Source organism: Protomyctophum bolini, assembly GCF_963924005.1.
Source record: "Protomyctophum bolini genome assembly, chromosome: 8".
Taxonomy (NCBI): Eukaryota; Metazoa; Chordata; class Actinopteri; order Myctophiformes; family Myctophidae; genus Protomyctophum; species Protomyctophum bolini.
The window spans coordinates 23220689-23248396 of NC_137869.1; the positions used below are offsets into that span (position 1 = coordinate 23220689).

Consider the following 27708-nt stretch of genomic DNA (forward strand, 5'->3'; position numbering starts at 1 on the left):
GCAAACTACAAAGATAATTATTATGGCAATACTTATTATTTCTGTGTACAAAAACTGTTAAAACTGTTTTACGGTTTACATATTTACCAGGGAATGTTTTTAAATGAGGTTTTGATATTTTACTCATGCTGTACACAGGGCCTTTCATATACATGTTTTGAATATAATGCTAATTATAACCTGGGATGAAAATTAAATGAACTGATCAGGGCAGATGCAAATTATCATAGCCCAATGAAACCACCGAGGATGTGGGCATAATACCAGGGAACTCGTCTGGCTGGTGAGTTACAGCAGTGCCAGAAGGTTTGCTGTACATCTGCTGATGACCTGGTCCCTGGCTGGCAGGTTCCTGAGTGGAGTTAGGATATCATCCTCTCAGCGCTATGCACTTGGCTTCATAATATTATACTGTCTGCTGCATCAGAGTGGAATTGCAGACTTTGAAGCGTTTTTGACCAAGAAAATGCACACCTTGCACAGTTTACAAGCAAATGGGACTTTCTACAAGACGCTTTGCTTCTTCGCACCTGGTACCAGTTGTTCCTTTATTAAAAGGTATATTCAGTGATTTCACTTAATTCAAATTACTTTTTGAGTGGTGCAACCACTCCAAGGACAGCAATGTCCGTGACTATGTGACTATGTTACTATGTTTAGAGTACCAGTAGGGGCAAAAGTGGCGCTGTTGTGCCAGAAACAGAGAGAGAGAGATAGTGCTGCACTTTTGCCTGCTAATGAGAGAGAGAGAGAGAGAGAGAGAGGGGAGGGCAGGGAGAGGGGGGAGTTGCAACACTCAGTTCACACAGGTGTGATTTTAACAAAACATTGCTATATTACACGCTGCCTGCTAGATGATTAACAAGCGAGTCGGGAGGCCACACATTATGGTCGGCACCACTTTCAGAACGGTCCGTTTGTGCACAGCAGTGTGTTTCCCAAGACCCTCATATAGCGGCTCACCGGAATAATCCTTCCTACTATAGAGTGTTCTGAACATATAAGGAGTTCCTCCCTGTCCCCAGTTAACCCCTGGGGTCAAAAAACCTGGGGGGTTTTCCAAATCACCCAAATCACTGAATGCTCCTTAGGCCTATCTGACACTGTAAAAATGCTAGCTGAATGCTACGCAAACATGTTAATTAATGTGACTGATAGATAGAAACTAATCGAGAGTGACTATAGGTGATGGAGAAACAAACATTGATGGCATTTTAAGTCTTTATTTCACACTTAATATTGGAGAAGATCCTATACTTACAGAGTCCATCTTTGATTATTCCATTCATCTATCAAATTTATTTGGATGGCTTAGCAATTGTTCATTAATTGTAAAGGGTCAGCAAAGGGATAGCTGTACTCAATATTCCTAAATGAATGCATGTGCTGCTGAATTTCTTAATAGACTTCCATTTAAAGTGAGGAAGAAAGCGCTTGACTGATGAAATGTATGTACAGGGCATCTGTCTTGTTTATTTCACTATTCAAAGATCAAACAAAAAGAGGAGATGCACTTCGACACTACAGCCCAACACAAAGACAGAAAGACAGAAAGAAAGAAAGAAAGAAAGAAAGAAAGAAAGAAAGAAAGAAAGAAAGAAATATAGCTGCAAGCAGCGATAAGGCGGGATCAAGAAAGAAGACAACACGCAATAAGAACAACGCTGTGGTCCAAAGGTGTGAGCTCAACAGACTGTGCTATCCAGACACAATCAGTTGTCTCATTGTAAACAGCAAAATCATTTAGTGTTTTTGATGACAATTATGTGTGTCCTGGTTTTGGGGATGTCTTTATCCATTACTACAGTGTGTTTTGTTGTAATTTTTTCACGTACAGATAATGATCCATATATTGTGTGTAGAACGTTTCACGCAAATTGCTCAAAAATCCAGGCAGAAAATCAGGTATAAGCATTTTTCAAACTGCTCAAAATGGCGGAAGATCTGAGGGCAGAGCTTACTTGTCAAAGTGACAGATGTGTTCCCCATGAGTCAAGGACTCATGGGGAAACATGTGGAAACAAGTGCCATGAATCTTGGGCAAACAAATGTTTAATTTAAAAAAATTGCTATAGTGCCCCCCTTTGGCCAATTGGAATAAGACTGCTTTCAGTGCTATTTGGCACGACCCTCTACTATATTGTAAAGTGACATAAGCATATGACTCTGCATGTATGTATTAGGTAGGGGCAGAAGAATTTTCACAAAACAGCAATATTCATTGGCTCATTAAAACTTAATTAAAAACAAAAATGTACTACGATTTGTTTTGTCCGTATAGGTCCAAAGTTCACGTATAGATGTTTTTGTGCATTTTGATCAAAGATCCTGGGAGGAGATACATTTTAACTGTTTTTCATATAATTCAAAATGGCGGGTGATCTAAAGGTCAGAGGTCAAAAGTCAGAACACAAAAGTTGTTTGGCATGAGACACATCCATGTATCAAAGTGTCATTGCCAACGGTCAAACCGTCCATGAGCTATGCATGTTCAAAGTTTGCATTTTCAATTCAGTGCTATAGCGCCACCCTTTGGCCAATGGTCATGGGCTTCGCATATTCATGGCCCTCTACCAGATTCCGCATTTCGCAAAAAACGACTGCACGGTTCAGCCAGAACTGCTATTTTTGGCAGAAGAAGAAGGAGAAGAAGAAGAAGAAAAAACACAAAAACAATAAGTGACCAAAGTCCCTTTGGGACTTCTTGGTCCCAGAAAGAAAGAAAGAAAGCACAAAATCATAGGAATTGCTCACAAAGCCTCAAATATTGTAATGGTGTACAGTATGTGCAGAAAGCATTGCAGCATTGCAGAAAGCATTGCTGTAGAGAGCAATGAGCAAAACAAAAACAACCAAAAAACACTTCAAACTGACCCCCCCGCTTTGCTGCTGATTTGAGGCACCCCATAAAGCTGAATTTCATACACAACCATTGGCGGGGACCAAATGAACAGTGCTGCCAACCATCTGACAAAACCGCAGAGGAGCAATCTGACAAACCCAGAGGAGATTTATACGCTCCCTAAAGGTGTCATAACACTGGTCCTATACTAAGTTTACCCCTTCTGTTTGGACAGGAGATCTGGACGAAATGATTCAAGGATTTAGTCACATGTGTTTTGACTAGGATGCTGTCATTGTATCCACCTTTGACAACAACTGTGACAAATAGTTGGTGGGAATTCACGTGACAAATATAGAGAGGAAGGAAGCAAGTAAGCAATATAAAGCTACACTATGAAACCTTTTTGTGAATAACCAATCCGGTTGTACTGCCTGAAAAGCAGTAAGGAAAAGGAGTAAAGATTATTCTGATTCTGAAAGACATGACACAAAGTGCAACTTGAAGTGGTGTTTCAGTGAGGGGAAATTATGACAAACTATTTTATTCCTTAAAGATAGAGTGCCATCATGATATTTGTACTTTCTGTCTTGTAGGTGTCTATGGAGTTAACATTACTCTACTCTGCTTTCTCAGTCCAAGTTGCAATACTACTGCTGCATAAAGTTTGATGTGTCTGATTCCCAAAAAGTGCCTTTAAAACAAGTTTTTAATCTTTAGGCTTCCATTTAAAGCCCTAGACACATTTACTAACTCAGAAATTATATAACATTACTGTTTTCAAGTCCTTACAAACCATTTTAACTGAATCACACTCGCAGGGCACTATAATTCTCAAGAGATGAGACGCTGCACATTGAACAGGCTGCACATTTATCTTGGCAGGAGGTAGGCTGTAAGCCAGGACATGATTGGTATGAGGTTTCATGGCCAAGAGCTCTTTTTGTCTTTGAAATAATAGTCCATGTCAATGAATTGTGTAATGGGGGAGGGGGGGCATATTTTTTGTTGTTGGTGGTAATGGTGTTGCAGCTTGTGATGACACAGTCCCCATGAGTAGCCTTTGTCCAAATGATGTACAGTAAATTATATGTAGCTTGCGGAGTTAGTTCAGTCAGATATACTCGAGGGGGTTCATGCCGTGCTCAAGGGCGCATACTATATTCAAGGGGTTAATATGCTGCATTACTATGTGGGTGTATAAGTGTGTGCAAGTCCCACACGTCATTCGCTGATGTGGCAGTCAGCTGACCAATTGGGCGGGCTACTAGCTCACTAGACTGCATGCTCTTCCTGCCTTCCTCTGCATATGGTTCCTGGTTGTTATGTGATGCTTCTACCACCACCCCAGCACCACCGGTGGGCTCTGTTATTTTTGTTCCTCATGGTGATTTTATTGTATATCCATCTCCCTGCTCTTAATGTTTTCTGATGGTGTTTAATCGCACAGAGTAGGGAGAAAATGCAGCAGAGCTGCGCAAAGATAAATATCATATGGACACTCTCATTCTATAATAAATATTGGTTAAATCTGTTCGTGAGTTGTCTGACTGACCTGCATTAAATTAGGATCTTGGGTAACGTGTGTGTAGCTTTTAGCCTTGTGCATCCACTATCCAGTGTGCTATTACCATAGGAGCTTGCTTATCACTCAGCTTGAACATCTTGATTGATGGTGAAGCTCTAACTAACAACACCACAGCATGAAGTGATTTGTGTGTGTGTGTGACTGTGTGTGTGTGTGTGTGTGTGTGTGTGTGTGTGTGTGTGTGCGCGCGTGCGCGCGTGCGTGCGTGCGTGTGTGCGTGCGTGCGTACTTTCTGGAGAATAAGTGTCACTTCAGTGCAGCACAGCCCACAGGACATAGACTTGTGATGCTGCCCATTGTGAGAAGCTGGGGGCCTGATTGGCAGGCTGAACTTTTCAAATCTGCAGGGTCACACTCCTACTGCCAATCAAATGCCTCTGGATTCATTAGAACATGCTCTATGAACTCCATAAGGCACAAGGTCCATAGAGTATAGGCTCACAGCTTTAGGCTACAAAAGAGAGAGAGAGAGAGAGAGAGAGAGAAAGGGAGAGAGAGATGCATTGAATAAAATAATATGGAGAGCGAGTTGGCTGAAAACCCATCACCTTGGCCATTCAGCAAGATTTAAAAAGCAAGCCTGATTTATTTGTCAATTAATTTCTTTTTATAAAAAAGGACATGCAATATTTCCACCCGACAGCAACGACAAACGCATTCCACCCCACCACAGGGGGTGCAGTGCCCGGTGTCGAGTCGGTCGGACCAACGGTTGTCCAGAACCGCCCCAAAAAGGGCCCCTGCCCACAGGGCCCCTGCCCACTGTGCCCAGAGTCCATATATGGAGCTGGCCTGTTCTGGCATCATTCTGACGTCTGCATAGTGCATACTCCATATTCCAACTTGCATCGTTCCAAGTAGACCAGTGTAGTAGTATTTTAAACCTTCAACAAGACCGTGTCGCTCAGCAAAACAAACAAAAAGCAGTGTTGAGTGACAAATATGCCATTTTTGTTGTGTGAAAAGCATGAATTAGATCTAACTGTCATCACCGTTACAAATAGAACATTTCACAGAACCAACAACATGTTACTATCACTTAAAGCCCGGGATCGAACAGGGAAGTGGGTTCCCATGTGGCTGCTCTACCGCAGGGGTTCTCAATGTTTTTGGCTGGGGACCCCCGAAAATGCTTTGGCCATGTCTTGCGACCCCCGCCCCCTCCGCACCACCAATACAAATTGGCCGCTACAATATCCTTAATAATAGAGAAAATACATCATAAATAAATACTGAAACCAGATATAATACTACTATATGTAAACTCTAAATTTCCATTTTCCAGCCATTCAGTTGCAAAAACAGCCATTCCCTGCTTAAAATATGACTACATACCGTACACAACTACACATAGAACCATGGAAACTAGAACAAGTAACAATACATAGAAATACAAGGCCTAATACTAATTGATTATACAGACAAGCTCAAGCTGTGTATACTAGAACTGCACATTCTTCTGAATTATTTAGATTGCTCTGCTTGTGATGAGTTACAGTTCCGATCCCAGAATTAGATTAATGTAATCAGATTACGGAATCAAATGATCTAATACTCTCGTGTAATATAATGTAGCATTGCTAATGACAGTTGAGTAATCTACTTTAGTAGCTGGAAAATAATTCTTACAGTAGGTCTCACTGAAAGCATGAGATGGGATTAACATACAGTATTTTTGCCAACATGAAGCAGAAATTGACACCTACTTAGTGTGACATTGATATGATTTGAATGACAAAAATAGAATAGGCCAAGATATTTACTAATCCAGTCCGTTTAAAGAGATATTAAAATGTAAAGAAATATAACATTATAGAGAAATATTCTTCCAAGAGTGATAGAAGTCTAGTCTTTATTTATATACAAACCATAACAACACTTTAATGCAACCGAATAATCTGGACTGTAAAATTAACTAAGCTTTTTCAATTCTGCCATACTAGCTGTACCAAACACTCCACCGCAACTAAATCTGGATGGAACTGTTGTTCTGCAGGCTGTTGGAATTGAAAATATGTTCATTGAGCACAGAGACAAACTGCCACATTTATGTACCGTGCCACTAACATCACATCATTTGATTAAGTTGTTTGCATAATGCTGGAGTAAATCACGTGAGGGAAATTAGATTTTCTTTTTTTCCACCCATCACAAGCAAATGCAATACCATGAAATTAATTTGCTTGTAGTTGCAGTTGAAATTGAAAAAAAATATTGTGAATGGTGTGTCGACGTGTTTTATTGATGAAACTGTAACATCAGTCATTGTATGTATCAATCATTTTCCAGTCAAGTAAAGTCTATGGAATAATAGTCCTGCATGCAGGACTATTATTCCATTCCTATTCCATTCCTATTATGACTTGTTGGTCATTTTGTCCACCATCTGCTGACAGTATAGAGCGGTGTTTCTCAAACATTTTCATATCAAGGACCCCCAAATTCATGTATTTGTCCGTCCCCCCCCCCACACACACACGCGCGTGCCAAGCGAAGTGCACTTTCCGACAATGTTTGATTGATTGAAATATGTATTAACAGTTTGCAGAATTACAGTACATTTCAAGCACAACTCAATACAAAGACTGTTAACCGTGAGTGGACGACCTTGTTAACAAGAGGGTCCACCAAATCATCAAAACATTTAGAGATGTACAAATAGACACTTCTATAGCCAAAAACCAATCAGCAAATAATACAGAATTACAGTACATCAAATAGATTAATTAAAATAATCTTACGCATTTTTCAGAGAAGTATCAGCCAAACAAAACACTAAACTAAAACAACAGGTATTGTCAAAGATAAAGGCTATCTCAAGTAGAATAAATCTGACAGTATAGCACCATCTTCACAAAATACCAAGTTCTCATTAAGGCTAGACATAGTGAGGCGCTGTGGGAGCAGGTGTTTTCTGAGACTCTATTAGGAGATTTGAGCTCTCCAGAGGAAGTTTAAGATATCGGTCCAACTGGAAAATGAAGTGTGGGAAATGAAGTATAGCATGTTTTGCTGGCAAGTGTAGTGTACAGGCAAAAAGTCCCTAAACGGCGAGTGGGTAGGCTACTATTAGGTCACATATGGTATATGCTAAGTCAGAGTTAGCAGTCATGCGTGTCTCTCTCTCTCTACACTCATGTGCACTGCCTGACACACACACACACACACACACACACACACACACACACACACACACACACACACACACACACACGGTGGAAGGATATGTTTTTTGCTGTCAGAATATAACATAACATACATTGTAGAATATACCACTTTGAACAACCAACCATGATCATCACCGTGTACAGTGAACCGCCTGCATTGTGTGACTGGTGACCCCCCCCCTTGTTCATTGCCATAGTCTTGTGGAAACGTTCACAGCCGCTGTCGTTGGTGTGTTTGTCACAGTAGACGGCACACCGTATAATATCCCCATAGTGTCATCATCATTAATAAATAAGTCTCTTTGCTGTTAAGATACCCTGGACACACACAGGTGTGAGATGTCCAACTTCTCCTGATGCAAGTCGTTGTTGATTCCACTGTTGTAGGGGAAAGACTCTAGGGCCACCGATAAGGCCGTGGCCATGGGGATGAAGGAGATAACCAGTAAGACCTCATCAGAAGGGAAGCCCCTCCTCACCATGACTACCAAGGTGGGCACAACCATTGTTGCAGAATCAGTGTTCATTTAACCACTATTCAACCCGAACGCCCTATTTTGGGCATGTCGTCATAGGCAAAACATTATTCCTAAATACTGTAGCAGTGGTGGGAAAAATAAGTAGTCATATTACTAAAATTATCAATACTGCAATGTAGAAATATTCTGTTACGAGGTAAAGTCCGGAAAGTGCATTCTACATTCTACATTCTAAATGTACTTAAGTATTGGTATCAAAATGCACATATAAAGTACTCATTATACAGAAGTATAAGTAAGTATAAGTATAGTTAGTTTTCAAATGTGTGAAATATTTTGAAAATATCTGTACGAGCTTGTACCTGTATATTGCCTATTTTCAAATGCCCGAAGTGTACAATATTTGGATCTGTGATGTAGTGGCGTAGAAGTAAAAATATTGGAAATTAGAAATACTCAAGTAAAGTCCAAATACCTCAAAATTGTACTTAAGTAAATGTATTTGTATACTTTCCACCACTGCTAAATAGCAGAAATTGCTTATTTATAAGCTCAGAGAGCATCGCAATGCAACGTGTTGTGAGCTTGTACACAGCTATTTTCGCTATTCGCCACATAAAGAAGTTTAGAGGGGCTTAAGTGGTTAACTTGAGAGTGTACATATGAAACCAAATGGACGCGTAAGGATCCATTTTGGTTCCATTTGCACACTGAGTTACAAATGGATAAATTAACACTGAGGATGTTAATGTGCAGCAAGCTCCCTCCTCTGTTGGATATACAGAAATGGCAAAGCTTTGAGTGTGTTGAGTGTTCCACTATACATTGAGTCCTTCAACCGTAGTAACTTCAAATGGTAAAGGATCAACACTATTGATTTCACTCTGCTGCTCTATGGGGTATAAAACTAACTTCCTGTGCAATTACAGTATTTGCAAAATGGCAAAGGTCTAATAATGTTTTACTTAATGAACATGACATTTATTGAATAATGACATGACAGTCTACAGTGCCCTAGTCTCTCTCTCTCTCTCACACACACACACACACACACACACACACACACACACACACACACACACACACACACACACACACACACACACAGAAGTCATTCTTCTTTTAAACATTTGGTTCAGATAATACATTTTCATAAGATAACAGTCTTATCATAAAGATGTTTTTCCATCCAAATTAGGGCAGAACAACTTTTCTTATGAACTTTTTTACACCTCATAAGCAGCTAGGGCATAACCACTTTTCTTATTAACTTATTTTTAACACCTCATAAGCAGCTATTCATTAGCGCAAAGAAGTACTGTATGCATTTCCACAATGCTATACTGTATGTACTGTAGCTTGCAGCATGGCATTATTTGACTAATGGTATAGCTCTCCTTACTGTTGTGAAAACAGTCTGTGCTTTTCAGTTTGTCTGTGCTTTTTGTGTTTTGTGAATGTTTTGGTGTAGCAGAAGAATGTATACGCTTTATTGCCTGTTCTCTACTTGTTTGTGGGGGTTTTTGTGGTCCTGTGTGTGTGTGTTTTTCTATAGTTACTGTATACGTACTGTACTGTACTGTGTTATGATGTAATAACCTATAATGTATTTTGTACTTGTTTAACGTCAGTGTCAATACACAGTATGTACCTCCATCACCACCATCAAAGATGGGTTTGCATTATGGATTTGCTTTTAAAGTTTCCACTCTTGCAGAGGCTCATTAGTGTGCTGACTCATCGCACACTAGAACACGCCACAAAACATCACTATTGACTATATCAATATTGTTTTTATCATAAATGCTGAGTGTTATTTGTCATCCAAAATGGTCTTGAGAAACAAAACACCTCATGTACACATTATAATATCAACTGATCAAAGGGGCATGCAAGCAATCGAATTGCCTCCTTCCATTAAAAAAAGAAAAGCATCCGTCCTTCATCAAGGTTAGAACGTGTCCTCAGAACAACAACACAGTCCATTCAGCATGGCTGGTACAGTTTGTATGTAGGGCAATGGTTCCAGGGACCGCCAGGGGTCCTTGAGGGGGTTCCAGGGGGCTCCCAGCAAAATGTGTTAATATAGAATCAATCATTTTAACTACCGGTACTTTAACCCGTATACTGTACATTGCCTATTTGAAAATAGCCGGTCTTGTGAGCTTGTAGATCAGTACGGAGCCCCTGAGTGGCCATAGTAAGAAAAATAAATTAGCTTGTTTGAACAAGATATTATCTTGTTTGAACAAGATATCTCATTTGAACAAGACATTATCTTGTTTGAACGAGATATTATCTAGTTTGAACAATATATTATCTCATTTGAACGAGATAATTATCTTGTTTGATCAAGATATCTTGTTCGAACAAGATGTTATCTCGTTCGAACGAGATAATTATCTTGTTCAAACGAAACCGTATTGTGGTCAAAGTTTTGTAGTCGGTGCTATAGAGCCATTAGGCCACTCCCCTTTTTGAGACGATTAAAATACGTAATTTTTTGCCACTTGTGATGTGTGTGCAGTTTCACAACTTTTCGAGTACGTTTAGGGCTTCAAAAACGCGATTCATTTCGGATAAAATAATAATAATTGCGATCTCAATAGGGCTTCGCACTTGCAGTGCTTGGGCCCAAATAACACCCATAACAACACGTTGCTACGTAGATTTTACGGAAACAGTTCCCTTACTAACATTTTCTAGACCTGCTTTCTTAAAGGGCCACTTCACGTCTTTTGCAACCAGATCTTATTTTAATGATGTTTAGTTAGGACACAAGACACACTTTCCTGGCATGTGTGTAATATGCATTAAAATCTACTACAAATACATTGAGTTACTGCAGTTTCTTCCAGCGGTGAAATGTCCCTTTAGGATATATTGCACACTAGCTCAATTCCCTTCAGAAGACGCAGTGCCACATACAGTAGAAGAGATCAATAGTTGTGCCACCTGCGGATATCAATAGCCGTCAACCTCTCATTATTTACAGAGTCAAAAGTCCAAAGGTCAAATCAGTGCAGTAATATAAGCCACATTCAACTACCGCACCCTCCATTTTGTTTCCTAACATTTGGTTTCATGCTAAGATACCTCCAAAGGGCGCCCGCTGGCCAAGTGGTCAGGCTCTAGCCTGACAGCGCGTCGCGTGTTCGAGTCCCGTTTGTGACGACCTTTGCTGCATGTCTCTCCCCTTCTCTCTCTCCCTCTTTCCTGTCTATCTTCACTTAATACTATCAATAAAGGCAGAAAAGCAACAAAAAAAAAAGATACATCCAAAGAAAATCTACAGTATATGGAATCTTGTATTTAATCTATACTTGGATGTCAAGGTTTCAATTAGAGTTCAGATCACACAGGCTTTAAATACTGTAAAAGACCACATCAAGCTAGTGACTGAAATCGAATACACAATTTACACTCTATCCACACACTAACCACAGTGTGGATAAGAAGATACAATCTGGTGTCCAAGCTTGGAAATTAAGAAATCGAGATGCTTATAAAAATACAAATACACTTCTTATCCTGATGCACTCAGCTACTCAGACAGAACACAACTTTCCGGTGTTACTGTAAATTAAAGCTGCTATAAGCAATAATAGGTCAACATTTTAATTACTTTTTTTAATTCTTTTTTGGTATATTCAGACAGCCAGCAATGGATTTTACTGTGAATTTTTTAAATATATATCGTCATAAGGGGCCTTTGTAAAGGCAGCACTCTGCAACAATTTAACAATGGCTAATCAGTGTGACTCATTTTCATGTACATTGCCACTTAACTTAACTGTTCATGAGGGACAGATAGTGGTGTTCTGTGCAACATCATGACAGTATTATAAAGATTTAAGAGACAGTAGAGGATGGACCCAATGTCACAGATATGCATCCTAGATAATAAACACTAAACAGAGCTTGCATAATCGTGTCTCCCCATGCTCTCACACACACACACACACAAACACAGAGAGAGAGAGAGCGAGAGAGAGCTGGTGCCAGCCAGCATTGTTTTCAAAGAGCATCTGGTGCATATCTTATGCTTGAACTGTTTGCTCCAAAGTAAAACCTCATCCAAACATCGTAATTAAAGGACGATACCATAATAAATGATAACAGCTAGGGGCCACGCAATAACAAAAATCACACCTGTGTGAACTGAGTGGTGCAGGCTGCTAAACAAAAATTGCAGCTCTTCAAACCCCAGACAGAGAGACACACACACACACACACACACACACACACACACACACACACATCGCTGCTTGCAGATATAAATGGTTCAAAATCCAGACAGAAAAAACAGGTGTAAAAATAATTTTAAACTGCTCAAAATGTCGGAAAATCTGAGGGCAGAGCTTACTGGTCAAAGTGACAGATGTGTTCCGCATGAGTCAAGACACATGTGTAAACAAAATCCATCCAATAGCCATTGGTAATTTGGAGTAAGTTTCAGCGCTATTTGGCATACTGTAAGGTTTCATAAAAATGTGACTCTGCATGTATGCGTTAGGGGCAAAAGAATATTTTTCATAAAACTGGCTCATAAAAGCTTAATTTTTTTATTTAAAAACAAAAGACCAACATTTTCATTAGATATTATAGTCCAAAGTTCACATGTAGAAAGTTTCCCGCATATATTTCTCTTGCAGAATAAATTAAATGTTTTCAAGAGGGAGGGGTTTATACAGTACATATCTTGCTCTTTCATAAACCCTTTCCCCATCCTCTGCCCGCCTCCCCTGAGTCCCCACACCTCTACTCCCTATAGGACTCGTATGCGTTAGTAACTGCCTGGTGTACTGCATGTCTCCCTTGACAACAACATCTGAGAGGTACCTCTCAGATGGCCCGAGTGGCACAATTAGCCAGAGTTTTCCGTTACCTAATTATCTGGATTATCCCTGAAGCACTTGTGCGGTCAGGGAAAAGTGGCGGTGTGGTTCGCATATAGGAAAAGAGCAAAAAGGTACAAAATGGTTAATAGACAGCAACGGGGAGGGAAAGGTAACTAACTATCATGTCAAGTGCTCGTCAAGGACAAACCACAGAAGCTCTCCTGGGTTCTTCTTGCAGAGGGACACTGAACCGATAATTGGCATCGGCAGGGTTCCATTTGTGGAAAAAATTATAATACTGTAGCGCAGATAGCAGATTGTGACAGGAGTTTAAAAAATTTGCCCAAAATAGATATAAACATAAAACATATGAATCTACTGTACATTTCCCTAAAGTAAATACATGTTTATGCATATTTGATCTGAAAAGCAGAGGCAGAGAAGCAGAGGCATGGATTGCCCTCCGTGGAGCAAATTGAAAAGATGTGTTGCATGTTGCATCTTCCATCTCCTGTAGCTGGATGATTAGCCTAGTTGGGGAAATAATGTGCAGGTCTGCTAATGAAAAATAATAGTATAGAATAGCATCGTTAGTCAGAATTTCGCCCAGTGGCAATTAGAAGAGGTGCTTTGAAGCATCTTTTTTACGTGGTGAATGTGATAAAAATGTTGAATGATGCAAATAACACGAGGTCCTCTGTCAGTGTCAGTAAGCCTCCTGCTCCCTATTGCATATGCATATGCCCCGAGACCAGCGCAGTAGTATATTAGTATCGCAACGCGAGGCTACCTGCTCCCAGTGGCAATGTGGTACTGTGACCTTGTTCTCCTCAGTTCATTGGCACCTGCCACCTACTATACAGCAATCTGAATTTAAAACAGTGTTCTTTTTAAACTAGCTTGATCGACAAAATACTAAACAGATTTTATTTATTTATTTATTTATTATGTAAGTTAAGCAACTTTTACTTTTGTTCTTACAAATGTGCCAGTGTTGGCAATATCTTTTCCCCTCAGTGACACTGACACTCTGGGCTCTCGGCTATAATTCTATCTTCCTGTCTCAATGTTTTCTCAGGACACTGCCAGAGCAAACTTCCACTTTGACTGTCAGTGCATTTGATTGTAGCTATGATCCCTCCAAGGATGTATATTTGTATAGATACTGGTGGATAAAGACAGCCCTTTGTATTTCTTTGCTATACTTTCACTAAAGGCCCGTCTTTAGCTGCTAATTATTTGCTAAATTGCTATAGGAGTTTTCTTCAAGCAACATGAGCTGTGAGGCATTCATTATTTATAACCTTTTAGTGACCGATTCAATGGATTCAGTACAAAATGTACTGTAATGCATGCATGGAAACTGAAAAAGAGACGTTAGGTTAGGACCATGCACAGCAAGTAAAATAATGGTTACTTTAACAGAACAGCCCAACCCGCCCCTGACCACTATCACTTAATATAGTCAGTATTTTTGGGGCATATCAAGAAATTATAGTTGACAAAGTAATGAAGAATTCTAAAAGAGTGGCAAAAGCTTTTGCACACTGGTGCTTCTTACTTACTTCTATTACTCACCTTTATTGCACAGATTTTTTTTAATGAAATGTTGTACTGTGTTTGCATGTTTTTGATTGTTATTGTATTTTTACTGCTATTTCATTTTTATTGTTACCTGTGAAGCACTTTGTAAACTTGTTTTTGGAAAGGTGCTATATAAATAAAGTTATTATTATTATAATTATTACGGCTAGACTTAGTTGATTATTTGTGAAACACATTTCAATCTTTTTCATCATCTTCTCAGAGGCTTCACACCTCCTCACTTTAATAAGCTCAATGTTCAGCATAATTAAAAACTATATGTGAAGACTTTTTCCCCATCATTCTAAACACACCGAGTTCAGATTTTAGTTCACATGTATGATGGGATCAAATGTTGTGTTTTTTAATTTAGCTTCAACAGCTAATAAATGTCCACATTATTAATTCTGGAAGCGTACAGCAGCTACTGTACATCTGTCATTGTTATTTTCTGGCCTCAATTTTTATCCTCAATATGTACTGCTCAGCCAATCAAATCATTGCTATGGGGTGATCAGCCAATCAAATAATTGCTCAAATTCACACACAAAGCTGGGCATAGGAAAAAAATAACAAAATCAGAGTACTTGGAAGACCCCCTCTAAAACGAGATGATGCATCACAAGGGGCTATCCTTTAAATGAAAACATTATTCAATACTTCTCTAGAACCTAGCCGAGGCACATAAAGATGTACGTATGTAAACCCCCTTCCAGGAGATCCATTCATTGTGTGCTGCCTCATTCTGGGGTTGGTAATTAATTTTTTAGCACCTTCATTAAGATTCTGCATGTGAGCAGTGCCCTGGAGAGTAGGGATGACAAAATGTCATGTTTCCCCTCTACATGCGTTATGTAAACGCCAAACAAACTGACAACAATGGTAGTTTGTCCTTTTCTTGTCTGCACAAAACATGAAGCGCAGGTTGGCAAATGAATGCCAGCTGCACCTCAGCAGCGGTCTCAGGGTGATAATGGACTGTAAGTAATCTGTGGTGCAGTCATGCTGGCATGCTGGCAGATACACCGCAAAATCCTTAGTGTTAGTTTATCCATTCATCAACACTGAGAGTGTATAAATGTAACCAACATGTTACACTGTCAGAGTTGAATGAATACTGAGGATTTTACGGTGTACAGTCCGTGATACCTCTTTAGCAATTAAGGAGTTTAACTTTTTGCCTGGGTTTGAGAGTGAAATAAACAGAGGCCAATAGCTTCATAATTACACGTGATACTGGAGCCTCTCACGCTGTAGCAGTAGTAGATGGATCCCTTTCAGAGATACAACAGAGGGTTTGTCTGACGGTTTACATTTCATACATACATACATGCATTAGGGATGTCTCCATTTTTTACGGATCCGATCTTTATTATTATTATTTATTTATTTGTATACAACACCTATATGCCATATTACAATAGTATAATATCCAAAATCACAGACTCACTATATCCAGTCTAATATCATATGGATATAATATTGATGCACTGTCCATGCACCAAAAGGCCTAAAGTAATTACAAAAATAATCATGCTAAATGCCATAATGAGGTGCAAAATATGCTACAATAAATTATGCTACAAAACTCTTCTTCTAGCCAGGAGAGCTAAGGGACGAAATGCTTTGGTTTGGCAGCTCAAATCAGGTCATGATTTTTAAGCAAACTTGGGCACACACTGAATGGGAAGTACTATATACAGTAAACACACTTTGAATTTAAACTTGACTAAGATTGCCATTTTACACATTTCTGTATACTAATAATATAACGAACTATGTCAATAACATTTGATATGCTCTTCTTCAAATGGTAACCGCCCGGAATGCTCGGCCCAAAACACCATTCTCGTTCCTTCTGTGGACAGCTTGTCCACAACAGTTTTTGTTCCCAGCGGTTCTTGTTCACAGCGGTTCTTGTCCCTAGAGGTTTTTGTATTCTTGTGTTTGTTTTATTGAGGTTACCGTTAGGACTACATTTAGGGATAGGCATAGTTTCAATGAGGTTAAGTTCAGGAATAAGGTTCGGTTTAGGCATAGTTTTACTGAGGTTACATTAAGGAATAAGGTATAGGTTACTTGCCCTGATGAAGACTCTTTTTGACTCGAAACATGTTGGATTATTTTAACCAATCAAACATATTTTTATGCATCCTCTCAGCATTTTTTAACCTTGAGTGCTCGGATCGCCGCCTTTTCTTTAGTATTTACTGAGGAAATCTAACAGTGGCTGACACCAGTGGTGGAAAGTACATTTTCTTAAATACTGTACTTTAATACAATTTTGAGGTATCTGTACTTTACTTGAGTATTTCCAATTTATTTTACTTTAACTTTATTCTCAGATCCAAATGCGGGTATTGTACTTTTACTCCACTACATTTATTTGACAGCTTTAGTTACTAGTTATTTTGTAGATTTTAATTATTCTTACAAAACAACATACGTTAACCACTTCAGCCCTGAATACATTTTGGCGATGCGATGCATTGTGAGCTCGTATATCTGCTAATTTCAAAAGATTTTTATACATTTGAAAACTTTAAATGAAACATTCTGCATAAAGAGTACTTCCTACATCATACAGTATTCCTACATTGCAGTATTGATACTTTAGCAAAACATTAGATTACTTTTTCCACCACTGCATGGGAGTTGGGCTCAAACACTGACTCAAGGGGTCAGAAGGCTAAACATCACTTTGGTTCTGGTTGACATTCACATGAAAAGGTCACGTCTCCGTCAGAAACAAGGCTGAGCCATATGGACGAAATCAAATACCACAAAAATATTTTAGCTTTTACCTCAATATTGATATTGTGACAATCATATCGCATTGTGTGATGAGGTTTCATAATATAACTTTTCTTTTATTCTGAAATTATAGAATAAACGATTAAAACCAGGTAACCTATCACAGTATTACGATATCCAAAATCCCAGACAATATATCTCATCTCATAATATCACGATATCGATACAATATTGATATATTGCTCTGAGCTGTCCTGTCTTTTTGTCTGGTTACAGCTGGTTATTGCTCTGAGCTGTCCTGTCTGTTTGTCTGGTTACAGCCGGTGAGTGAACTGTCCTGTCTGTTTGTCTGGTTACAGCTGGTGAGTGAACAACAAGAAAGCCGCCCTCTCCTGAGTCCCTCCATCGATGATTTTCTCTGTGAGACCAAGTGTGACGGGCTCTCCCGCCCTGTGACTTCAAACACAGCTGGTAGAGTACAACACATTTCCTGCATGATACCCATTCTGACCTGAGATCAGATTCTAAAAATGTCTTCTACATCCTGACAGTTTTCTGAAAAAGCTATGTTTCTATGTCAGTCGTATTTTTCAAAAATAGCAGATCTACAAGCTCGTAGCGCGCCACTCGGAGGCGCGCTATGAGCTTGTAGATCTGCTATTTTTCAATAGCTAAAGCACAACATAATGCTAACACCAAAAGGGGTCCCGCCTAAAATGGGTTAACCGTTTTTAAATCCATGAGCAGGTTTCCATGCCTCTGCTTTTGATATCTCTCCCTTATGGTCATTCATTTTTATCGCCGGTTTGTTGAAATCGTAAGGTAACACATTTTTTGTCATCACTCCACTCTTACCTGCATCTGTGTTTCATGCCTATATACTGTGATGCTGCTATGACTGAATTTCCCTCGAGATCATTAAAGGTCTATCTACCTACAGTATATATCCATCTATCTTTTGGTTAATGTACAGCAATCTACACCGTAAAAGCCTGACTGTTAATTTAACCCCGATGACCTTGGGATACATCACTGAGGATACGTCCCAGGTGCATCCATTTATGTATGTATTTAGTTATAGTTCTTCTATTTATAGTGACTCATAGGAATAGACTAAGTGACAACCAGGAATAGTCTGGTGACCACCGGAGAGACGGGTGGCAGCCGGAAATTAGACGGCACCCAGGAGCAGTATGGGTTAGCGCCCCAGCCTGTGTCTTCCGTGAGGAAGAAGCCCAACAAACCCACGGTGAGGCCTTTAGGAGGGCCATTCAAGCCTCAAGCGGAGCCTGCGGCACCACCAAGGGCAAGGTGGAGCCTGCGGAACCGTTGCGGCTTGAGAATCCACCATTCCTGAATAAAGTGCCTGGTGCTGGGAATCTGGTGCAACGCACAGGGCCTGACCTGGTGAGAGCAGGAGTGGACCTGGTGAGACGTAGGAGGGGCCCGGACAGGTGTCAACCCACAGAGCCTAGTCCGTCCATGTGCCAGAATGGTACCTCCCAGTCCCGGCAGAGTAGTTCAGGAGGAATGGATTGTGTGGCCCTGGTTCTCCCTAATGGGACTTATCGAGGGTAGCTACTGGGACGTAAGTCGGGACTTGATCACTCCCGGCTGGGTCACCTGAGTGAGGGGTATGATGTTGCGAGACCCGAAACCCCGATGACCTTGGGATACATCACTGAGGATACGTCCCGCAGGTGCATCCATTTATGTATGTATTTTGTTATATTATAAGTCTAAGATTGTGTGGGTCCATTTGGTTACATTTGTACCAAATTGTACGCTCTCAGAGTTTCAGACAAGCAAGGGTCCATTTGGTTCCAATTGTACACTCTCAGAGTTTCAGACAAATAAGGGTCAATTTGGTTCCATTTGTACACTCTCAGAGTTTCAGACAAGCAAGGGTCTATTTCACTGCACTGGCTTCCGGTTGTTTTTAGGATTGATTTTAAAATGATTTTACTTGTGTATAAAGCTCTCAATGGTCTCGCACCTTCCTACCTACATGACTGCCTGCCTAAATATGTCCCAAACCGCCCCCTAAGGTCTTCCACTGCTGGCCTGCTCGCTTTGCCTAAAAAAATGGCAACTAAAAAATACGGGGAAGCAGCTTTTTGCTTCTAAGGGCCGACGGCATGGAACAAGCTCCCACTGTACCTTCGTCAGGCAGCCTCTGTAGACATTTTTAAAGCACAGCTCAAGACCCACTTCTACAACATTGCTTTTAATTGATCTTTTATTTTTTGTTATTCATGTCCTCACTGCATTGCATTACTGCTTGTTTTTTAATGTCTTTGCCTTGCTTTTCTTTTTTCTCCATTGCTCTGTAAAGCACTTTGAGCTGCATTTCATATTATTATTTGGTTCCATTTGTACACTCTCAGAGAGTTACAGACAAGCAAGGGTCCATTTGGTTACATTTGAAGTTTTGAACACTTCCTAATTAGAATTAACACTGATGATTTTACTGCATAAAAGACATGGACATATTTTCCGTATGGGGATACGTACGCTGGGACATCTCAGCATCACTGCAAATACAACAACAAATTGGGGCATTGTTGTTGCCATGAAGATCTTAATTGAAGGTTTTTGCTGAAGTCAGATGGTGATTTGATTTGATTTTGGTAAAAGATATGTGAGCAAAATCACAATACACTTAAACCCAGGATAGCACATCAAAGCGTAATGAAACACTTACTATATATCACTTGTTTCCAATGTAGTCCTGCTGGTTACTGTCCTGCTGTTCTATAAGACAATAATATATTGTAGCCGATAGCCGATATTCAAAATGGCTGACATAAAAAAGGCTGCCGTGATTATGAGAGTTGAAATACAGAACTACTGCCAACCAGTTTATTGTCTCCCACTGTTCCTTCAACTTCATGTTCAAAATCACTGCTGTCAGGGGAAAGCTAGGTGTTTCTAAACGTCAGAATATGAGAATAACAGCCTTTCTTTCAGCTTCACAACCAGTCCTTTTTTTAGATGGGTTTCAGGAGCATGCTGAGATGAAGGAAACCTTGAATTCAAGTAAGAAAAATAAGACATAAGACGTAAGGTTCGCTTAAAAAACTAAAAAACTAAAACTTTATACTTCAAAGCACCACAGGCGCTTTCATTTAATTAATTAATAAATACTCTGACGACAAAAAGCCCACATAATACCCATAGAATATAAGAATGCACGCATACATTAAAATATAGGCGGAACATAGCCTAATAGATTCAGCATCGACATTTCCTGAAATAATGTGAAATAATCACATTGCAATGGATGCACATTTAAGGCAATCATCTAATTCCATTCCAGTGACATTTCAGCATTGTAGGTGAAATATTAGAAAGGTAGCCTACTGGCAGTGATATGAAGCCTTATTCTCCTGAATTCTTTCTAGACATCACCTTTCTTTCACCCACTTTTCACCCATTATCCCATTATTATTTGATTGATGAGTAATGGCATCATGTTGAGTCATTGGAAATATGAATATATTAAAGGGGAATACAGACATTGAATTATGACATTAATATACCTTAGAGTTCTTGTGTGGAAATAATAAGACCCCCCCTTGGCCCCTTCGGTTTAGCCTATAACTGGAGGTCTAGAACTTGTGATCATGTGATCAATGGTGTACTATTTGGCCTGCAGAGTAGGCTAAACAGAAGGGGGAGGCTTTGTATTAACAACTCTAAGCTATACATAGTTCAATGCAGAGGCAAGGAAGCAACCATCAATCAGCCCTGATGAAGACCGTATAGGTCGAAACACGTCGGTTCAATAACATTCTCCTCCTTTTTAACTATTAAGTGTACCCGGATCTGCGTTTTTTATACATATAGTTGATAATGTTGATGAAAATGAGTGGTATTCCGGGTAGCATATGGCTCGCATCATAAAACAGAGAGACGGTTGTTGACAAAGGAAGGTGGAGAACGTTGTGTTCACAGGCTCATCATTTCAAGCGCAGTCAAGTGCATCAAAACAACTCTCTAACCGTCTGTTCTTCCGGTGCATGTCATTAATTCCGTACGCTGCTACAAGACATCGTCTTCCTGTTCTCTTCAAGTGTGTCTCCTTTGATTTCTAATTACAGTTACAGCATCTGAAGGGTGCAGATTTGAATACTACTGCACATTTTAATTACCTGGAGATTACTTTCAATAGATCCTCCAAGTTGTTTGTCATAAACAGCAGGGTGTTATTGCTGCATGTTATGCACACACACACACACACACACACACACACACACACACACACACACACACACACACACACACACACACACACACACACACACACACACACACACACACACACACACACACACACACACACACACACACACACACACACACACACACACACACACACACACACACACACACACACACACACACACACACACACACACACACACACACACACAGCTGGTCATAGGAGAGGCTGAATGGGCTCATGAAACTAAGCAGTAACATGTCTGATATAGCTTGTTGAATTGTTCTGTTTTGGTATAGAGTTCCCAAATACGTCAGCATGTGCTGATAAATAATGAAAAATGCATTTAACTTTACTGGAAAATAATCAAATTCACTTTTAATTTACTATAATAACTATAAACTATAAAGTGTTGTTGAACTTTGGGTCATATACAGTAGCTACTGTAGGCCTACTTCTACTTGGGTACTGTATGATATACTGTCAGTCCAAATATTGTGCTTTGAGTTTCTCCCTGGAAATAAAACGTCTGGGAGGCTATGCTCTGAGTCTGAGTGAGGACACAGAAGTAGACATCTTTTAAATCTCAACACAGAAACAGAAATCGTTTTTTCTGGTGCAAGAGAATGTTTATTTTTTAAGAGAGGGTTTAACAACGGCTTGGCTTCCCTGTGCAATCTATAACTTTAACTAGGGGTGCAGTTTGTGAATGACATGGGTCTGTGCAGTCCCTGGGATATGGAGCCTAATATTTCCACGAGTACTTCTAGCCAGTCTGGAGCCATTTGTATTTTGGAAATAATTTTTGGGGTAAAACATTGGGAGACATACATACAGTACTGGGACATAGCCTACATACTGCACAGATGGATGACCCCTTAGGTGCAGCACCAGCTGAATGTGTCCCAAATGACTGTATTACTCATTCCTTTAACAGGGTAATAAAAGAAGAAAAGGGGGCAAATACCAGACCACTGTACTTCATCATTAATAATACATTTGTATTTGAGGAAAAACAAAGCAAAAAGGAATGATCAGTCAATTTAGAACATCAATAGTTCTATTGCAATCTGGCAAATTAGAGTGATTTCCTTTTATACTGTATGTACAGTAGGCTAGTCTTCAAATATGATTGATGAACATGTTATTTTTAGTGTTTCTGTGCGTGCGTGCGTGAGTGCGCGCACTACTTTTACTGCTACACTCTTCTACATGAATGATGAAGCAATAATATAATATTAGTTTTAATAAAAAATCTACCGTAAATCAGAGAACATAAAACTCTTCCATTCACATGCAGGATATGTACTGTAGATAAATGGAGTTAAGCATATTATTGTAGCGACTAAAAGGTCTAGCCCCGCCTGTGAAAGAATCCTCTTGTCTGCTGCTGATAGTGCTATGTTTGGTGCCGAAAAAAGTGTAGATCACAAAATAAGTGAAATATTCGAATATACGCTCATCATAACCACAGCATCGTACAGAAATGTCTTATATAACAATTTCACAAAAGTTAGGAACTGACTTGAAATCTACTCAAGTCAGAGTGCAGAACCAACGAGGCAAAATAAATCGCCTCAAACTACTTTCCAACGATCCATCTTTACTCTTTGAACAACATGCTCATAGTTGTTTTAGTTTTGATACGTTATTGCTCCCCAGGAACAATTTGTCTTACAGAAGCAAACATCAAAGACACAATAAGTGAACCAGAACCGGATGCACAATATTAACATATTCGACGATATGCAATCATTTCCATTTTGGTTGGTATTTTGACTTTTCATTGCAATACCATGTGTCTTTACCTAAGGTCTTTTCACACAGGGAGCAATTCATGTGCCTAGTAATGAATGCCCAATGAGAGGCAGCTAGGGAGGTGTGGGAAATCTGACAGGAGGCGCGACTAGGGGACACAAACCCGTGAAACTCGCACACACCCGCCAATTGAAATGTATTGAAGTAGTTTATATCAATTATGTCACTCCCCATGTGAAAAGACATGTACTGTGTTCTGTGATGCTTGGCAGAGATGCAGACATTTTAGTACCCGTCCTGATTTATTACTAAGCGGCGTGACATATTAGGCATCATTTCCATGTCCGCTTCCCCCCCTTTATAGTTCTGTCTTCAACCTTGGACCTTTTGGATCTCAGTGAACCCGGTGAGAGGAGAAACAGCAAGGACAGCAGGAGTTCCCTGTCTTCCCGTGGGGAGGGCCAGAGGAGCAACCCTCACCGAAAGAAGATTGACGATACCGAGCTGATACAAGTGGACATCGAGCAGACAGGCATCAGAAACACTCCCGAGCGAGCATCACTAGACTCAGGTAGAGGAGCTTTCACAATAATCGGTTTCTTTCTGTCAAAGCTGGAATCAGGAACATTGTACGACCCCAGTGGAATTAATGAGTTTGTCTCTGACATTGGTACAAAGACAAAAGAGAGTTTCCATCCACAGCAGAACATGCAACACTTTTGGACAAAAAGGCCTGTGCCAGACAGAGCAGATGGCAGACTGTGACATGCTATCCTACTGTACATGTCATATTCTGCACAAGTTGGATGTTTTAGCATACATTTATGAGTAGAGGGAAGTGTATTGACTGTCCAAACCATTGTAGTTATACACAACAAATAACTATACTGCACATTCACAATATGGTCTCATAAAATAATGGCCATCAATTACCAAATTCAATTCAATTCAGTTCAGTTCATTAAGTCAGTCAACTTGTGGAAATGGAAAAACATTTTTCTTATGGTCAAGATGGAACACACAAACCATCAATTCTCCTTTCCCACCCACGTTATGAAAGCCTTCCTCATCATTCTCAGTGGGCCTGACCTTGTGCATGTTCAAGGTAGACCAAGTCACCAAGGGATGATCCTACAATTCCCTGCAACAGAAGCAAGCATCTTAAAAAGGCATTAAGAGGAAATGGCCGATTAGTTTCCCATTTGCCAGTTGAAAAGGTTAAAGTCTATAAATGAGCCCTAATCATGCAGCCTGAGTCATGGTCTGAGTCACTCATGGCAGTTAGATTAATTACAGCCCTGGTGGCTTTATCTTCTACAAGGAAAAGGTTCATGTCCTGAAAATGTGTCCAGGTGGTGCTGTTTAGATGCCTCCAGGACTAGTTATCTGGACATGATGTTCTTATCTCCAATTCTCCATCAGTGTTATTCTCTGACTGTGTGTTTGAGAATGAGCATCAGAACATGAATGACCTGCAGCACCGCTCAGTACAATTTAGGCATTAGCAGATGCTTATTCAGACTCAGTAAAGATCAGAGAAAGTGCACTTTAGTCAATAAACAATTAAATGGTTCAGTAAATAAAAAAGAAAGCAGTAAACATCAAACCAAGCAACTTAATACTATTTTAAACTAAGTACAAGCAAACAGCAGCACACATCTGATCTAAGTAAGAGCAAAGCATATGTGAGCATGTATCTACATATGAGAAACATACTGTAGTTAGCATCTATAAAGTAAATACTGGTAGGTAACTAATAGAATTATGGCGTGCTAGGGGATGAGGTGAGGTGAGTTTTCAGACTGCAGTGGAAGATATGGAGTGAGTCTGCAAGAACTGACCATTTATACCACAGCTTTCTCCACCGCGCTTCATTTTATATGGTTGGTGTCAGGAGCCATTTAGCCCATCATCACTGTTCACATTATCAGGGGGCCGCTCCTTATCAACTCATGTCTACTCTGAACGGAGGTCACCCTGAATCGAGGTCCCCCTCACAGATGACATGAGGGTGATACATTGAATGTTATTGGCATCGTGTCTCAACAACAAATCATTTTTTTCTCTAGTTTGTAATAGGGGGACAACATATAATAATAATTACTTTTATCTTAATACTTCCTGATAGATTGTCACCCACAATCATTTGATTCTAGCTTATACCGATTCTGAACTTACAGTGAAAGCGTCTTTCCTCCCCTATTGATGACGCGTGGTTATTAACAAATATGTTTCTTTTGATACTTTTGTGATTATTGATTTTTACTCCAGAACCGATATCTGATCAATGATTGAATTTGACCAGTGGTTACTATTGCCTCCAGTCAACATCGCATCTTTGGATAAATGGGAGGAGCTGACCCCCCACCGTCAGAGAAGTGGCAGCAGAAAATGGAAGTTGGAGAAACGGCAATCATCTAAAAATTCTTCTAATGAATTTCTATGGTAGGTATTGCTGAGGAGTGTGGTGCCCAGTGTGACGTCTTTTGGATCGACAGTTGCCCAGAACGACCGCTCCGACCAATATACCCATATATAGGCATATATAGCAATCATAACTAGCGCAGCCACCTTTTTGTCTCCGGCTCCAACAGGCCAAAGGCATGTTGAGAGACTGTTTTGCACCCCCTGTTATAGCACCAGCAGGTCGATTGTGGCAAAGCAAAGTTTTGGAACAAAATGCCTCAATTTAAGGCCTAGGAAGAAATGGCACCCTTTTCACATTGGCCTATTATTATCCACCAGGAGGCCACAATAACCTACCTGACCTGGCCGAGATCTGTGCTCCAAGGAGCACTTTTTCTACTTCTAATTATTTTTCTTTGCCTTCTGAAGTAGAGGAATAGTCTGCTTGTTTCCTCCATTTGTTTCTTTGGTAAATGCTGAAAAGGTAAACTGTTTTGCTGAACTTGTTCAGATGGCATTTGTGGATATGAATGAAATTAACCTGCTCTTAACTTGACACTGCATTTAAGACAGATGACATCATTTTCACTAGACAATTTAAGGTAGTTCCGTTCCTATCACCTTACTAGTTAGTGGCTGTTAACTTTCTCTGCTACCATCTGACAAATTGTATTAAAGCTGATCTAGTAGGCTCAGGGACTGTTGCCATAAGACTGGAAACAGTCACTATGGACTGTGACTCCCTTATCCTCATACTGTACATCACACAGACCTGACACACCATGTGTGACCATAGTGTTATACAGCACTGCCCACTTTGTCATCTCTGCAGGCCACTGTCTGTGGCAACCGTATGCAGTATGCAGTCATTTTCACTTTGATTCCTCTTGGAACATGGTGTGACACACCATAGCCGATTTTCTCACACAAATCGCTGTACCATCTGAGATTTTTATATTCCATTCCATTTAGCAGGAAGTGCCTATTGTACAGGAAAATGCTAAAAGTCATGAACGCAACATCCAATCTACCTCAAATGTGAATCACTTGATTTCACTTAGACCTATAGAGGAGAGGACACGACAAATGCTACACCTGACACTTTAAAAATTAGGGGGGAGCCTATTTTTTTATTTTACAAAAAATGCCATAGGAAGTAGGAACTGTAGTACATGGTATCCACTAATTCCACAATGTTGAGGGAACTCCAAGTACAGCATAAACATGTCACTGCCTTAAATGTTGCGATAGCTGTGCTGTAAGTAATAATAAAACCACTGAAACCTTTGTTCTACTCTGTTTTCCATTCCATTAGGTCCATAGACTGTAAAACGCAATCAGAGACACCAAACAAGAACTCCTCGGCAACAAATATCAAAGTGGAGGGAGAGGCTGCCCTGGCATCTCAAGTAAGTAAAACCAGGACTCATCATTACTGTAAATAAATATTCAAAGTAGTCAAATCAAAATCACTCTGAAGTACTTTAGAAGGATCCAAAGCAGATTGTTCTGACTTGTGTTTAAGCTCTCATGAAAACATAAATGTCTAGTTATGTCTGCCATGGACAAGTTCACAACGCATTTAAACATTTTTGTGGATGGATGGCAACCTCCCAGTATTATATTAAAGCTCATATAAAGTCACTCCATTGTGTGATTATTTAACTCAGCCATTTTTGTTCTAACACATCACATTCTTCCATTTCAGCTCAACAGGCAGTATATTAGTGGAAGACATGTAAGCCTCCGTAGAGTCCGTATGCATCCTTTACTGTTCTACCGAAAGACCTATACGCATTTGCACCGGGAAAATAGCATCACCATTATAATAAAATCTGATCGAAAAACTTTTTTCCAAGATACTGTTCGGGGCAGCTTTTGTGGATGCCCCTAAGGGACCTTTTAGGGGAAATCCTGAGCCAACATGTCTGCTTTGAAACTGTTCTTCTGTGGTGCTAATACAAGGTCCAAATGTTAAGCGCTTTCCTCCAGCGTTGACGGTCTCTGTGTAGGTCCTGTTCCCAGACGCCAGTATTAGATTAATCACTTGTTAATTATTCAGTA

General features: G+C 39.9%; 1 protein-coding gene across 1 annotated transcript in view; it reads left to right on the forward strand.

Annotated features, from left to right (window-relative positions):
• The window catches only part of pex5la (peroxisomal biogenesis factor 5-like a), a 98765-nt gene that overhangs the window by 41167 nt on the left and 29890 nt on the right, over positions 1–27708 (forward strand). Inside the window, exons 2-7 of the mRNA XM_080769534.1 lie at positions 7985–8089; positions 17615–17726; positions 23603–23809; positions 25563–25683; positions 26960–27053; positions 27353–27382. Coding sequence (XP_080625660.1) covers positions 7985–8089; positions 17615–17726; positions 23603–23809; positions 25563–25683; positions 26960–27053; positions 27353–27382 — 669 coding nt within the window. The remainder of the gene's footprint in view (positions 1–7984; positions 8090–17614; positions 17727–23602; positions 23810–25562; positions 25684–26959; positions 27054–27352; positions 27383–27708) is intronic.